Below are 16,115 nucleotides of genomic sequence, written 5' to 3'. Positions count from 1 at the left end.
TAATATTATATACGTATATATTATTAATATATATATATATATATATATATATATATTATTATATTTTTTTAAAAAAAGGTGTATCCTTTGGGTTACAAATGTCACAGTTTTGTAAGCCTTCATATTGCTTATATTTTATAAATGATAACTATGTGGTTAAAGAAATTGTAACCAGTAAGTTCTGGGAAAAACAGTAGGTAAAGCCATAACCTTATTTCTTAGTTAATCCAAAGTTGTATGTAATTCAGAAAAACGTGATTGTGCTAATAAGATAACGCGTTGAGAATCGATGTAGACTGATAAGAAAGCAGTACATGGGTTTCCTAATATATACAACTGAATAGTTTTAATGTTTAAGGTTAGCTTTTGTTATAAAAGTACGTACATTGATTTGTAAGAGAGAGAAAAAGACCCATTTCGACATATGTTATAAAATAAACTGGATTAAACCAGTTAGAATATAGTATTAATACGTTACAGAAATCACCTGTTACGCGGTTAGAAACTGTGAACACGATATATTTTATCTTTTGAGTAAAATCTTTTATTCAAAAGTAAACTCCAGTGTATCTTCGGTTTGTAACATGTGCTGTAAGTTTTGTATTTGCATTTTATAGCCTTCACTAGTGTGCAAAAATAAAAAAATGAATGCCTTCGTAACAGATTATCATTTTTTATTTACATATTAAATACATTTTTATAGGTATATCTTGTAACCAGTCATCATGGCATTAAAACTTTTGCAACATTCCATTTGGAAGAGTTTGAAATTCTAGGATTTCGAACTCGTACAGCTAAGTTGTAGCCTTTTTCTCAAATATCATGAACTTAAGATGTTGGCCAATTAACACGCACAAGATGTAATCACTATTGGTTTGTTATAGAGAAATGTTGTAGATTTTGAAGTTTGTATACGCTGGGGCTATCCCGCGTGTAGACATTGGATGACGTTTCGGTGTCTACGCTGAAAGCCTCAGTTCAGAGGTCGAAACAATATCCACTCTCTGTAGGGCACAGATAGTCTAGTTGCTTTGCGCCAGTAAATGCTAAACTAACACTATAGGCAAATACGATTCGGAAAAGCTTCTATTCAGTAATGAATATCAAGTCTTTCCCCATAGGGTCCCCTGGCGAATGCAATTGCGTAGATTCAACACATTAGAAAACATAGTTTTGTGACACTTGGAAGGCAGAGCCTCGATCATGCTGTTAAATAATATATTTACCCACGTAAATGGTATCCGTTATATTAATTAATAATTTCATAATAAAAAGAGATAAATAAATACAACCGAACGTATAGTTTATAGTAAAATTAAAAAAGAATGAACTTCTACCGGTGGAAAGAGATGGTTTGTTTTTTCGAGTGCCTTTTCCATTTTTATGTTAGCATATTTATATGTGATATAGGACTGACCAATTATTATAAAGAATAAAAGAGAAGAAGAAAATACATAACAGAGAATACTGTATACGTGCGTATAACGTGATATTAGATTATATTTATAGCACTCGCACACACACGTACCGTGTTACTTGTATCGGGTACAAGTACAGATTTTAAACCGTCGAAAGTATTCTTTCTTTACTTCTCAAAGATACGGCCTTTTTTTTTTCTCTTTACAATAACATACAAGTTCAGTAGACCCAGGATTTTACGCTGCGTTTCAACGTTACCTAGAAGCACTCCATTGATGTCACACACACAAATAATCATTAAAAAAAAACGAAATCCATTAAATATTTAACCTGCTGTTTTTCATTTTAAGCCATGTGTAACGGTTAACCCTATTTTTTATTTTGTTACTATTTCTAATTAGTTTTAATTGTGAGATCTTTTAGGCTTTCTCATGGAGGATCACCTAGAAGTAATTATGACCAATAAAAACTATGGAGGATTATATAAAAAATTCAGCTATTGTGTGGAACTACAACATTTAGATAAACTATTTTAATTTAATGTATCTGTGCCATAAACTAGCAATGTGTTATATAGATAACTGAGGCAAATCAAAAGTATTTAAAAAATCCAAGAGTTGTATTTCTTCATAACATCACGAAATAGTGTGTAGTAAATAAATATATTAATATTTGAAGTAACTGGTCATTCGGTACACCTGCTATATTTTGCATGAAAATAACTTGCAAGAATGTTATTACAAGTAAATACAACCTTATTCGTAGATTTTTTGCTTAGTCTTATTTATTTATGTAACACATTAGCGAGGATACTTGTTACCTTCCTTCGTTATCCTGAATGCTAAGTGACCCATAGACCTTAGTCTCTAATTATTTCAAAGTGTGGGGAGCTATTGTTAAGGGGACGTGCAATATAGCGGAAGGCGAAAGTGGATGTCGCATCATACGGCAAGCGTCATTGCTACTACGTAAAATACAAGAACAGGGAGCGTGACCGAGGGTAGAAGGTGTCTTTATGACGTATGTTTGTGGTGCAAGGCGGTGGAATGACATAAAAACTCTTGAGCTTGACAGTCATCAGTCAGCTGGCTGAGCTATCTATTACCCTGTCGACGAGTTTTTCGTTCCCCAGATATGAAAAGCGTGCAGGTTGTTGATCAGAACTCGAACCACATCATGTGCGTTGTTTTTTATTAAATAGCTTTCTTATTGTGTTTTAGTAAAAAATCTTGTTTATATAAACCAGTTGGCGTAATTTGAACAATCTTGTTTCCCATTGCCAGCTTACGTAGTAGAAACTAAGTTAAACGTTACAAAAAAAATTAATAATTTAACACCAGTTTGCCATAAGTTCTAAAGGTGCTTTAAGCATAGTCTTCAGGAATCTGATTGATTGACTTTGTTATTAGTAATTTTCTCTGATTTTTAGGACTATCCAAGATCCCGCCAGTCAGAGATTAACCTGGAATAAACCACCTCTGAGTGTGCTTGTTATCAAGAAGGTGCAGGACGTCTCGGTTATTCAACCGTTCATTGATTTATTGAGTTGGCTTATTTTTGTAAGTTTTGAATTATATTATTTACTTTTGTGAAAAATATGTTTGTGTAATGATTCACGGACATTTTCGTGAGAGGGTTCTGGACATCTTTCACTTAGGAAGAATGAAATACATGGTATTTTGAAATTCATAAATTTGAGAATAATCAGTACAGAGTTTTGTGAAATAAACTATTCCGTTCCTTAGAATCTAATATGTAGCTTTTTCATTTATCATCATATAAAATCACCAAGTTCAGATGTTAACTTAATTGATGTAACTTTTTCGCAGGTAACAATGAACATTTTGTATCGTACTTTTAATGTTTAAAAGATATTTATGATCTTAATAATTTGTGAAGTTACTGAAATTTATTAAGCTCTTAGTTATCCAACAAATTTTGTTGTTGTTGTTAATGTAGTTCACTTTATTTAAACTTGTTATATCAAAACATATTTTGTTTAATTAAAAGCAATAATTTTAGAGGATAGTGTTTAAACTTAAATGTTTATAAAATTAATTTTTTTTAATACTCAAATTATTTCGAGTGCATTTTGATAAGTATTTTACTTTGGAGAATTACTTACTATCTAACATTATCAAAAATGTGTTAATTAATATGATACAGTTAAACAGTCATCCTCCCCAGTTTTAATGGTTGACGACTGTGGTTGTGTATTGTTTTCTGTTTATTACTGCCTGCATCAACTTCTCGTCTCCAATCCATTTTGTACTGTCATCGAACCAAATTTCGCCCTTCAGGATCTCTGTATATGCCCAAAGTAACACATCTTCCCTAACTTTTTGTCCTTGCACATTCCAATACTTTCTAGTTAGTTTTTCTTTCTGTATAGCTAATCTTCATCATTCATCTGTAACACTACATTTCAAATGTAATAATGTTGTGCATAATTTGAAATAATGTTTTGTTTTTAAATGTATCTGAAATATATTATTGTTGGCTGAAAATTTTTATTATTACAATTGGTGCCCGGTATGGCCAGGTGATTGGGGCGCATGATTCGCAATCGGAGTGTCGCGATTTCAAATCACCGTCCCACCAAACCAAACGTGCTTGCCCTTTCAGTCGCGGGGGCTTTATAAATTAAGGGTCAATCCCACTATTCGTTAGTAAAAGAGTAGCCGAAGAATTGGCGGTGGGTGGTGATGACTAGTTGTCTTCCCTCTAGGTTTTCACTGCTAAATTAGAGACGGCTAGCGCAGATAGCTCTCATGTAGCTTTGCGCGAAATTCAAAAGACAAAGACAGTTATTACAATTATCATCTTGTGTAAATAATTTTGGAAAGATGACACAGTATGTTAAGTGTTATTTGGTGAAAAAGAAGGAATCATCGATAGCCACGGCTGTTGAAATTATTTTAGGCAGGATTAGAGTAAAATAGTCTGAGGCCCTTTTTTTTCCATTTTATTAACTATATGTTTGTGCGCTAGTAATACCAAGTGTGAAGCGCGCTTTGATTCGATTTTATTACTTATCAAGATCTCTACCAGCTTACCCTCAAATTGATATTCTTTTAGGCAGGCTTAGAGGAAATTAATCTATAAGACCTTGGGTATGGTCAGTTACATTTGTCGAAAGGGTTTGACTTCCTGAGTCCAAAACTGAATTAGATCTCAAATCGGTGAAGAGATGGCAGAGCTATGATCTATAAGTTTGTAGTTGAGAAACAAACAAACTCAGAGCCGTTCTATGTTATGCATCGGCTAAAAATCGAATGTAAACTGTAAGCATTAGCGTTGTTTGGTGAAATCTTATGAAATCAATTTTGATTAAGAGTTAGATTAAGATCTACAGCACAGTGTGTGAAGTATGTTGCTTACTTCAGTGAGTAACTTAAGAGTTCGATATCGGAGAAACAACCTGTGTATTTAGGCCTGAGAAGGTATTGTTTTGGAATGTGAAATATTTTGTACAAGTGGATAATAAACCAGTTCGTCGTTGTTTTAATTGGACCGTGGAAGCAGTTTGGAGTGAGAAATGGAATATTTCAATTTCCTATATTTTCAAGTTTAAGAAAGTTTGAAGTATTTCAACATGGCTACACCCAAAGAGCAAGCAACAAGCATGCAGACTAGAGAAATTAAAACTGTAAGGGTAGAAAAGGAAGATCTGCCAGAGTGGTTGAATCAATTAATGCTGCAAATAAACCAACAGACTGTGTTGATAAATCAACAAACACAACAGTCAAATCGGCCCTATTTATAAACCAACAAATACAGCAGGTTAATGAAAAGAAATATCAACAAGCAGAAATACAACAAATCAATAAATACAGGAGATTACCCAACGGGTGAATTACCAAGCAAAAATATTGATAGAACAAATCAATAAGAATACTCATCAACAGGATCAAAGTCTTGAATTTTTGAAAACTGCCATGCAAAAGACTAAAGTAGAAGAAGCCATATAACAACAGGCTTAACAATATGGCAAAGACTTAAAAAAAATAAGCACAATAGCAGAAAAGTCTTGCATCATCTAGGTAATAGAATAGACAGACAGCTGTGTGATCAAGTAGATAAGTTAAATAATAAAATTTTGGAATTAGAGAAGAGAGTAGTCGCATTCAGGAACACTATGGTGACTCAGTATGAACAGACAGTATTTCAACATTCTCCAACCAGTCCATATCACCCAGAAATGGAAGAACAGACTTTACAGAACACTCTTGGACTCAGCCCTTTTGTATAACCTTTCCATCCATAGGATCAGTGTAGAACTCAAGTATGAAAAGAGTCTCAGAAGTTTGATAGATCTGGTTCTTTGGGAAGCATATTTCATCCAATTACACTTGTTGGCTAGAGGTAATGGTTGGCCAGAAGAAGAGTGTGATCCAGCTTACAATTAGTCTTTATTACAGGTCTCTGACTAGCACTTTAGAGCAAAGTTTGGGGGGCTATATACCAAGAAGAAACATATCGAACCAACTTCAGGACAAGAGTGAGACAACACTGGAAGCCACTACAACAGTTTGTACAGGAATTAGAGAGGCTTGCCCATTATGCTTAATCAATTGCAGAACCAATCCTATTAAAAGTGTTTTACAGATTCAGTTCATTGATGCTCTAGATGACAGCAGATTAAAAATCCACATTAAATAAGTGGGGGAAAAAAGGGTCATTACAAAAATGAGCATTGATCCAAGAAGATGGATGTTCCAGAGATAAGGGCAGCATCAGTTAAACTTTAACTATTGAATACTGATCTTGTGAAGCCTAGATCAACCAGTTTTAGACAAGTCCCACCCATGAACAGTGGAGAGGAAGAAACTTCTGTATATGACATACTGGTGTCAGGAGAGATTGATGTGAGATGACTGTAGATACTGGATCCAATCAGACATTGGTATTGAATGGTTCTGGTGAGGTTAATGTGAATATCCAAGATTGTGTGGGTATGCAGAAGGTCTATACTACAGACACAGAAGATAAATGTCTCTTAGGACTTGACTTTCTTATTAAAAATTTTTGAAAGCTTGAGTTTGAAGAGTTGATGCTGGAAATGTATGGGAAGAAGCTGCCACTAAGGTGGCTGAAGAAATATTGATCTATTTCGAGGGACATCACTGGGTTCTGTTTTCAAGGAACTTGTGGTTGTGAAAAGACATCCTGATATAAAGTTGCCAGATAAAGTATATGTTAGTTCTGTAGTGACACCTAACAATTATTTTTCTATAGTTGTGACAAATGTCTGAAATAGCACTCACAAGTTGAAGTATGGGCAAAGAATTGGACAGTGTGAACTGCTAGAGATTGTGGACTCTTCATCAGAACAACAGAAATGTCAGTCTGCCCAGATCATAAAAATAACTGAAGACCTTCAAATGCATCTACAAGACTTGTATGTATCATCACTGGAGCAGCAAGAAGTGAAACATCTACTTAGAGCCAGTACAGATATCTCCTCCAAATGTCCAAATGATCTTTACAGTGCCTACATTACAGAATATTGAATTGATACTGGTAACAAACTCCCTATTAAGCAACCACCAAGACAAAATCCCTTTATAAAAAGAAAGAACACTAAAACGATTGTCCAGAACATAAAACATCAAGGACTTATTGAGAAGTCAAAAAGTCTAGATCTTCAAATATGCTGGTCAGAAAGAAAAATAGATGCACTCGATTTTGTATTGATTATCATGAACTTGATGGGATTACAGTGAAGGATTCATACTTTCTTCCAAAGATTTATGACACTTTAATGCTTTGGTGGGCACCAAGTTGTTTTTTAGACTACCATCAAATGAACATTACAGATGAAGATAAGGAGGAAACACCATTTTCCTGTAGAGGATTGTGACAATTCAAACTGATTCCTTTTAATGTATATAATGCTCCAACAGTACTGGAATGACTAGTATTGGATGGTCTACATTAGAAAGCCACCCTTATGTACCTTGATGATATCATTGCCTTTGGAAAAATCTTTCAAAGTGTAGTAAAAAGATTGCTGAAAGGCTTACAATGATTACATAAAGCTCACTTCAAATCAACTGCCAAGAAGTGCTAGCTATTTCAGAAGGAGGCAAAATGAAGATGGTGTCTGGACATATCCTGAAAAAGCTTCAACTGACAATTGGCTACGACCTGACAATGCAAGTCAACTAAAAAGTTTTCTTGGCCTTTACTTATTACTAAAGATATTTTCCGAGATTTACACACATAGCCAAACCACTTCACGATCTAACAAAGGATGGATAACCCTTCATTTTGGATAATGCTTGAAAGAAGCTTTTTAGTATCTTAAAAAAGCTCCAACTTCAACACCTGTCTTAGCATTTCCAGATCCAGACCAACCTTTCATACTGGATACAGATGCCAGTAATATGGAATTGGAGCTATGCTACCACAAAAACAACAGGGACAAAAGAATGATAAATATTACAAGAGAACATTGATCAAGCTTGAATGTAATTACTGTGTTATCAGAAAAGAATTGTTGGCTGTGATGAATGCTTTACATAATTTTCATCATTATTTTTATGGACAACCTTCTTGATTTGATCAGATCATGTTGAATTACACTGGTTTTGTAACCTGAAAACACATCAGGGACAGTTAGCCAGATGGATTGGATAGCTGGACTAGTACCATTACCAGATTGAAAACTGTGAAGACAGGGTTCATGGTAATGCAGACAGTTTTAGTCAGTGACCTTGCCCAGAACAGTGCAAGTATTGTGAGAAGAAAGAACTATTTTCAAAGTGTTGACAAGTTGCTTGTTCCAGAAATAATGATCCAAATACCAAGTTGTTTTAAGAAGAGAAATAATTCAGATATGAGACCCATTATCACATACATGGAGCAGTCACCAGAAAGATGAGCTTGGGAGAAGATATCTTATATAAGTCCCAAGAACAAATCATAGTGGGCTCAGTGGAATATGTTGAGTCTATCAGTCCAGTATATTACAGAGAAGATGGGAAAATGCAGATGGTACAAAAAGAGTATTGGCAACTGGTCATTCACAAGACAATGCAAGCAACCATTTTGCGAGAATCACATGATGGCATCTCAGGTAACAATCGCAATGAAGAACACACTTGTTGAACTTCAGTAAATGTTCTACTGGAGTGGTAAAAGAAGAGATGTTGAGGAATGGTGTCAAGAATGTAAAGTATGTGTTGCAAAAATGTGAACATCAAACTAAGGAGAGCAACAATCGAATTGTACTAGGTTGGAACACCAATGGGGAAAAAATAGCAATTGCCATCATGAGATCCTTTCCGAAACTGATACTGGAAAAAGTGTATATTGGTAGCTAATTATTATTTTACGAAGTGACCAGATGCTTATGCATTCCCAAATCAAGAAGCAGCCACAGTAACAAATTTGTTATTGATCAGTTCATTACAAGATTCAGCTTACCTTTGGAACTTCACTCTGAATAGGGGAGAAACTTTGAGGCAACAGTATTTAAGGAATGCTGTGAATTACTGGACATAAATTAAACCAAGGAAACACCATTACACCCCCAATGAGATGGAATGGTAGAATGTTTCAACCAAATACTTAGCAGACAATGTGCCAAGTTTAGTGAAAAAAAATCACAGCAATTGGGATCTGAAATTACCAGCACTACTTATGGCTTACAGGACTTCTGTGCATTAAGTTAAAGGCTATACACCAACCACAATGATGATTGGACAAAAACTTCTACTACCAGTGGATATGACCATTGGATGCAACCTGCTAGTTAATAGTACTGGATTTATGAGGAATTTGCAGGAAAAACTGGGAGAAGTGCATTAACACCTAAGAGGGAACCTCGGCTTAGATAGAGAGACAATGAAGCAGCACTGTGATGCCAAGTTGCATTCACATCACTTGAACATTGGAGACCTTTTATAGTTTCATATCCCTTGTAGGAAGAAAGTGAAGTCTTCAAAGCTGCAGAATGACTGAGAAGGACATTATGGATTCAGTCACAGTGGCAACTTTCAGATGTCACATACTGGATAAAGGGTAATTATCAGATGTCCAAGACTGTTTATGTGAATCAGCTATGGAGGTGCTACCTGGAGATGAAGAGCAAGTCCTTCAAAGAATGACTAATTGGAAGTGAAAAGAACCTCACCAGTCAAGTTAGGAGTTAACAAATGGACTTTTAAAATAATTTAAATTGTTTTTTATCCATTTATTTGTAAATTCACTGGGTTAGTTTAAATTTAGGCAAGGGCAGTGTTGTGAACAATTAAAATAATGTTTTGTTTTCACATGTACCTGAATTATATTACTGTTTGTTGAAAAATTTGTAAGTGATTTTGGAGAGAGGGCACTGTTGTTTGGTAAAAAATCTGATGAAATCTTATATAATGTGTTTTTCAGTTTTGATTAAGAGTTAGATATATATATATATATAGCATAGTAAGTGAAGCTTTTGAGAGTCTTATTGTCTCTTCGGTGAATCAATTAAGAGACCAGTATCAGAGAAAGAAATTTATTGTGTAGATAGGTCTGAGTCTGGTACTGTCTGGGAAAGTGAAATATTTTGTAAAAGTGTCTAATAAACCAGTAATTCAAATCAACACAAAGACTGTTCATTGTTGTTTTATCTGGACCAGTGTAACAATAATATATCAATTGAGTTTGTATAAAACAGTTTCAATTGTAAATTTTAGCAGAAAGGTTAAAGTTGTAAAAAAAAAAAAAAAAAGAATAAAAAAGAGGCTTGAATACCACTATTTGTGTTTAGAGGTTTAAGTTATCTGTTAAATTTAGTCAGTCTGATGAATGGAAAGTTGTTTTCTGCCAGGAAAAACGAATGGTCGTGTTTGTTGAAGCTTCTGTCCTCGATGATGTGCAGTTGAAAAACAACACTTACTTCAACCCTGTCAGAGATAAACTTTGTACATTTAAAGAAGGTCAGTGTGCTTCTCTATTTTCTGTTTTTATAATTTTTTGGTAGTTTCCTACAATTTTAAAATGTCAAGATATAAATATTATTTTGCAAGTTTCCACTTTTATGATTACTCTAATTTATTTTTCTATGATGTAACTTGCAGAAGCTGACAAAGTATAAAGCTCATTAAGGGTGATAAATCCAATGAAATGTTACAATAAATGTTTTTTATTTATCACACCTCTAGCCAATGAAATGTTACAGTAAATGTTCTTTATTTATCACACCTCTAGCCAATGAAATGTTACAGTAAATGTTCTTTATTTATAACACCTCTAGCCAATGAAATGTTACAGTAAATGTTTTTTATTTATCACACCTCTAGCCAATGAAATGTTACAATAAATGTTTTTTATTTATAACACCTCTAGCCAATGAAATGTTACAATAAATGTTTTTTTATTTATCACACCTCTAGCCAATGAAATGTTACAATAAATGTTCTTTATTTATCACACCTCTAGCCAATGAAATGTTACAGTAAATGTTCTTTATTTATAACACCTCTAGCCAATGAAATGTTACAGTAAATGTTTTTTATTCATCACATCTCTATCCAATGAAATGTTGAAATAAATGTTCTTTATATATATCACACCTCTATCCAATGAAATGTTACAATAAATGTTCTTTATTTATCATACGTCTTTTGCTTTTCTTAGGTGAGTTTTTTTAGTAAAGTCCATAATAGCATTTTCATTACATATTCTTCTCTATTCATATGCTTTACAAGGTCTTTCACTCCATACCAGAGGTGAGAAGGCCTAACAGAATTAGATATTTATCAATTATTTTAAACAAGATTTAATATTAAACCCAAATGGTTTGATGAACCCTGCTGTTAAAAATAGAGGTTTTGTGAGCAGTTTAATCGATAATGAAATGCTTTTCTGGTTAGAAACTTGTACTGCATCAATTAAGAGAGAATTCAAAATATTTGTAATTTTGGTTTAATAAATGTGTAGATTCTCTTTCAAACCTGTATAATAACAAACTTGTTATAGATATGTTTAACTGTGGGAAAATGGCTTGTTCATGTATACCACAACTGTTTCTTTGATTAAAGAAAAAACTCTTTTCATTAATTTTTAATTCACAAATACATAGTTCAAATATTATTGTTTGGTGATTTTTTGCTTGAAAAGTAATTAATAAACCAAACCTTTTCTGTGACTCCAATTTGATTATTAAACAACTTTTTAATATTATTTTTACCTAATGACTCTTTGTACCATGTACTGTCACTTAATTCTCTGTTTATTTGATTCATATTCCTTTTTATGTAATTTTATTGCCAAAAAAAAGAAAAGAAAAAAAGACAGATTCATAAATTTTGGAAGTTATCAGATAAATGTAAATCTGGTTTTACAATATCAATTTAAGAATCTAAAGTTACTTTTTGTCTCATAATTTTAAAAGAAAAACATTTTTATATAAACATTTCAGGGAAAGATGATCTCACGGACAAAATAGATTTCATCATTTGTCTTGGTGGAGATGGGACTCTCCTTTATGCTTCTTCATTATTTCAGGTACATTTAATTATAAACCAAGTATGAAACTGTAACAGTGATGTTTAATACCATACAAATGATAAACCAAAATAGTGATGTAGTCAGTTTTATTCTAAAATACTATGTAATGAGATCATTTACAAAGAAGACACCTTGTACAAGTTCGTTAAAATAATTGTTATAAAAGAAACAAATTGAAAGCCAAAGAACCAAAAGATTAACATGTACTTGTTGGTTTTTGAATTTACAGTTTCTCTCTGAACAGTTAGCTAGTAATGAAATCGATTTGACTATAACTAGAAAATTAAACACACACACACACACACACACTTGAATTAAGGAAAAGGTTTCAACTGCACTTAATCTGAATATGAAAGTTCAACAGTTGTCTGCACAAATATTTCATGTTTTCTGTGGTGGATCTTGTGGTAAGAGAAATTTTATGTTTTTTGAAACAAAAAGAAAAAGATTTATGGAACTTCAATTTTAATACACATTTTTTTTAATTTAGTAAAAACAAAACTTTGTGTCTTATTTACACTAGCAAAGTGTCCCTCCAGTGATGGCTTTCCATATGGGGTCTCTAGGATTTCTCGCTCCCTTTGAATTTGCAAACTTCCAAGGACAAGTTACCAGTGTTTTAGAAGGTATGACAAAGTAGTTGAAAATACAAAAGTTGTTAACATTTTTACAGGGAGAAAATTTTCAAGCTTTAAGACAAAGATTGATAATTTTCTTTACTGTTTTAGCAGTATTTAGATTATGTCCCAGTGTAATCCTGCGTATAACTCTTATTTGAGAAAAGTACTTTTTTGGAAGACTAATACTCTTCTTGTTAGTCTAATATTTCTTTAGAGTAAATTTATATTAATTGTGTGTATAGGAAATACACAGATTAAAGTAATGTGATCGTATGTACTGACATGTGCTCATGCACACACACAGATACTTAAGGAATGCCAGTAATATAAAAAAAAGATATCTTTATTCACATACGTATAAAAAATATTCCAAGAATAAAAGTAAAAAGAGAATAAAAACCCAATGAAAATTAATAAATTTGCCTTTTTAATAATGTACAATGATTTTATTTAAACTACAATAAATAAATGTAAGTAACACTATAAAATATATGTGCAGAAAACAATTCACCTACTTAGATTTTAAAGATTAATTTGTTTCTACATAATTGTATTTATTATACCTATTTTAATTTAAAAGCTTTTATTCCCATTATTCTTCAATTTATATGGCAGGAACTTGTATATTAAATGTAAGAATATTTGAGAGAATATTTTGAAATTAACTATGATAATTGTGAATAAGCAAAAATTAAAATACGATCAAATGGAGATATGCATATAAAAGGAAAAATCGAAATTGTTCACATCATATCTCTGAACTTATTCTCTTACAAAGTTTTTCCCCTACATCAGGTAAAATATGCACATTTGTTAATTGAATTAATGATAAATAAAATTAATTTTTAAATTGTTGATAATAAATCTAATTGTTTTTAGTGAGGTTACTTATTAAGTAGTTAATGTAAACAGAATCACTCCTAAATTCCTGTTTACATTTGTATGCTACCTTAATTTCTCACACAGTTACATGTTCACTTACAGGCCATGTAGCTTTGACTCTACGTAGTAGACTTCGTTGTATCGTAGTGAGAAAGAATAGTGATTCTTTGGATAAAAAATCACATTCTGGTGTCCTGGTAAGTTGGTTTTATGTAAGATTTACAGTAAAGTGATAACAGTAAGATTTAGAATATTATATTGACTAATGGCTAAACACTTGTGCTTCTGTATTTAATGTATACAGTTGCTTTGAAGCTAGCTTTGTATGCATATAATACATTACTCCATTTTTCTTGTTTCTATTTACAGCATGATTTTGTACTATACTTAAGAAGGTGCTTGATGGAAGGGCTTCCATAGTATATGAAATCCTAAAATTAGATTAGTTAAAGAAAGAAATATACAAGTTACTTAGTTTAATTTATATTTAAAATTTTCCAAACTAGTTGATTTTTCAATGTTTGGAAAAAATTCACAGTTGCTTAGTTTATAAAATGGATTAAAGGACATGGGAGAAGGACAAAGTATATGAACAAAAATACCGTTGTCATGTAAATTGTTTGTATAAATGATTTCAAAATTTTAAATTCTGATGCAAAGAAGCTAAAAGTTTAAAATTATTTTTGATTTGTTAATTTTAATTGTACCCAAATAAGAAGTGTTTCGAAAATATTAAATTGAGCAAAAGAAACACTTAAATTTTGAAAGAATAAAACTAAGAGTAGATTTTGAAGTTTGATTTGTACAGACTTAAGCGTGCTTTGAATTTGATAAAAAAAAAAAAAAAGTTTTAAATTATTAACATTTTTTTTCTTCAGGTGTTGAATGAAGTAGTAGTTGACAGAGGCCCCTCTCCATATCTTTCAAATATTGACTTGTTTCTGGATGGGAAACACATCACCACAGTGCAGGGAGATGGTAAGAATGAAGTATTTTAGAACTCAATTTCTTCTAAACATATCTTAATACTTTCGTTAGCCTAAGTTAATATAGTCATGCATGTAGTTTAATTTCACTAGCATAAAAGTAGCCATTTTGATAGAAAGACACACATTTTGATAGAGATATGCATGTAGTTTTATTTCACACATGTGGAAATAGACATTTTGATAGACATGCATGTAGTGTTAATTTACATGTGTAGAAATAGACATTTTGATAGAAAGACATGCATGGAGTTTTATTTCACATGTGCACAAGTAGGCATTTTGATAGAAAGACATTCATGTAGTTTTTATTTCACATGCATGGAAGTAGACATTTTTTGTAAGGTGACCCTTGTATAAGTAAAGATACTGTTTTTAGGTGTGTTTTTGTTGTGTATCAAGTACACGTTGTTGATTATTTCTTTAGTGTTTAGTTGCATGGTGACCTATATTATTCACCAACTGGCTACTTTTTATTTTTGTCCTTTATCAAGCATATAAGAAAAAAAAGTAAGTAAAAATCTGAAAACGTTCTGGTATTAGCATATTGTGAATTATTTCATGGTTACAGAGTTAGTGAAACAAACTCGGACCAGATCCTGAAAAATATGTTTTTCCTGACACTGAGAGAGAGTTATTTATTTTTTTACGGTTCTGTTTAATTAATATTACTAATGATTATTATCTATATTACAAAACTATATACATGTAGAAGGAAATGTTTTAATGTACCTATATGTAGTATGAAAATGCACAATGAATATCTATATTCTTACTTCATTTATTTACTTTTAATTATTTAACTTAATAATAATATAATTATCACTAATAGCTGTATTCCCTCTTAGCATTGTCTTATTCCATGTAGCTGTATTGTTGTGTACCACATTAAGAACAATTTAAGTCGTTAGCTATTGTATTGATGGGTTTAACCAAGGCTTAATAAAGAGAATTTGCAGGAATTGTTCCCCAATATGTTTTTAATTATTTAGTTGATATTATTCTGTTTAATTATTATCAAACTTTTAACTACATTGTCTCAAAACTTGTATACGAATATTTGTACATGGATTGATTTAGTGAAGATGTGGTACTTGTACTAGACTGAGTGATGGTATGTAAGACAAAGTAGCAGTAATTTTAGCTAATTTGATGTAATTAATTATTATGTCATGATGTTATTTACAATGCTGATGTGATATGGACCAAAAAAAAAAGTCCACAATTCATTGTCTATTTTGCTTGAATAGTTTTCTTCATTACCCTTCAATCTATATTAGTATGGTTGTCAATTAACATTGAATGTTATTTAATGTCTGTAGTGCATATTGGAGTAAAAAAGACATTTTAATACTGGTAATAAACAACCTTATAATTACTAATGGTACTCAACATTTTGCTTTACAGCTTTTTCAGAAGCATTCCACTAAAACACAAACTGTAACTGGCATTACAAAGCTTTGTATTGTCAGTTACGTTTTGTGTTTCAGTGGACTGCTCCTAAAGAAGCTGTAAAATGAAACGTTGAGTGTCCAGTTAAAGAAAAATAACAAATTTGGTATTATAAAGTCGTTTATTACTAATATTAAAACACTCAGTGTTATCAGGCTGAAACATTGTTTTAATTTGAATGCTTTTAGTATAGGATCATACGTGTGTGTGTGTGTGTATATATATGTGTATATATATATATATATATATATATATA

At 32.0% G+C, this 16,115-nt stretch overlaps 1 protein-coding gene across 2 annotated transcripts in view; it reads left to right on the top strand.

Moving 5' to 3' along the window:
• The window catches only part of LOC106471847 (NAD kinase-like), a 42,624-nt gene that overhangs the window by 19,581 nt on the left and 6,928 nt on the right, over positions 1-16,115 (top strand). The window contains exons 3-8 of one of the 2 annotated variants that reach the window (XM_022400460.1): positions 2,849-2,978; positions 10,238-10,346; positions 11,831-11,916; positions 12,443-12,545; positions 13,524-13,618; positions 14,300-14,399. In XM_022400460.1, the coding sequence (XP_022256168.1) occupies positions 2,849-2,978; positions 10,238-10,346; positions 11,831-11,916; positions 12,443-12,545; positions 13,524-13,618; positions 14,300-14,399 (623 nt within the window). Of the gene's footprint in view, positions 1-2,848; positions 2,979-9,787; positions 9,850-10,237; positions 10,347-11,830; positions 11,917-12,442; positions 12,546-13,523; positions 13,619-14,299; positions 14,400-16,115 lie in introns of those variants that run through there. The other variant, XM_022400461.1, reaches the window with a different exon arrangement.

Source organism: Limulus polyphemus, unplaced genomic scaffold, assembly GCF_000517525.1.
Source record: "Limulus polyphemus unplaced genomic scaffold, Limulus_polyphemus-2.1.2 Scaffold4901, whole genome shotgun sequence".
Lineage (NCBI taxonomy): Eukaryota > Metazoa > Arthropoda > Merostomata > Xiphosura > Limulidae > Limulus > Limulus polyphemus.
This window is presented reverse-complemented; position numbering and strand designations above follow the sequence as displayed.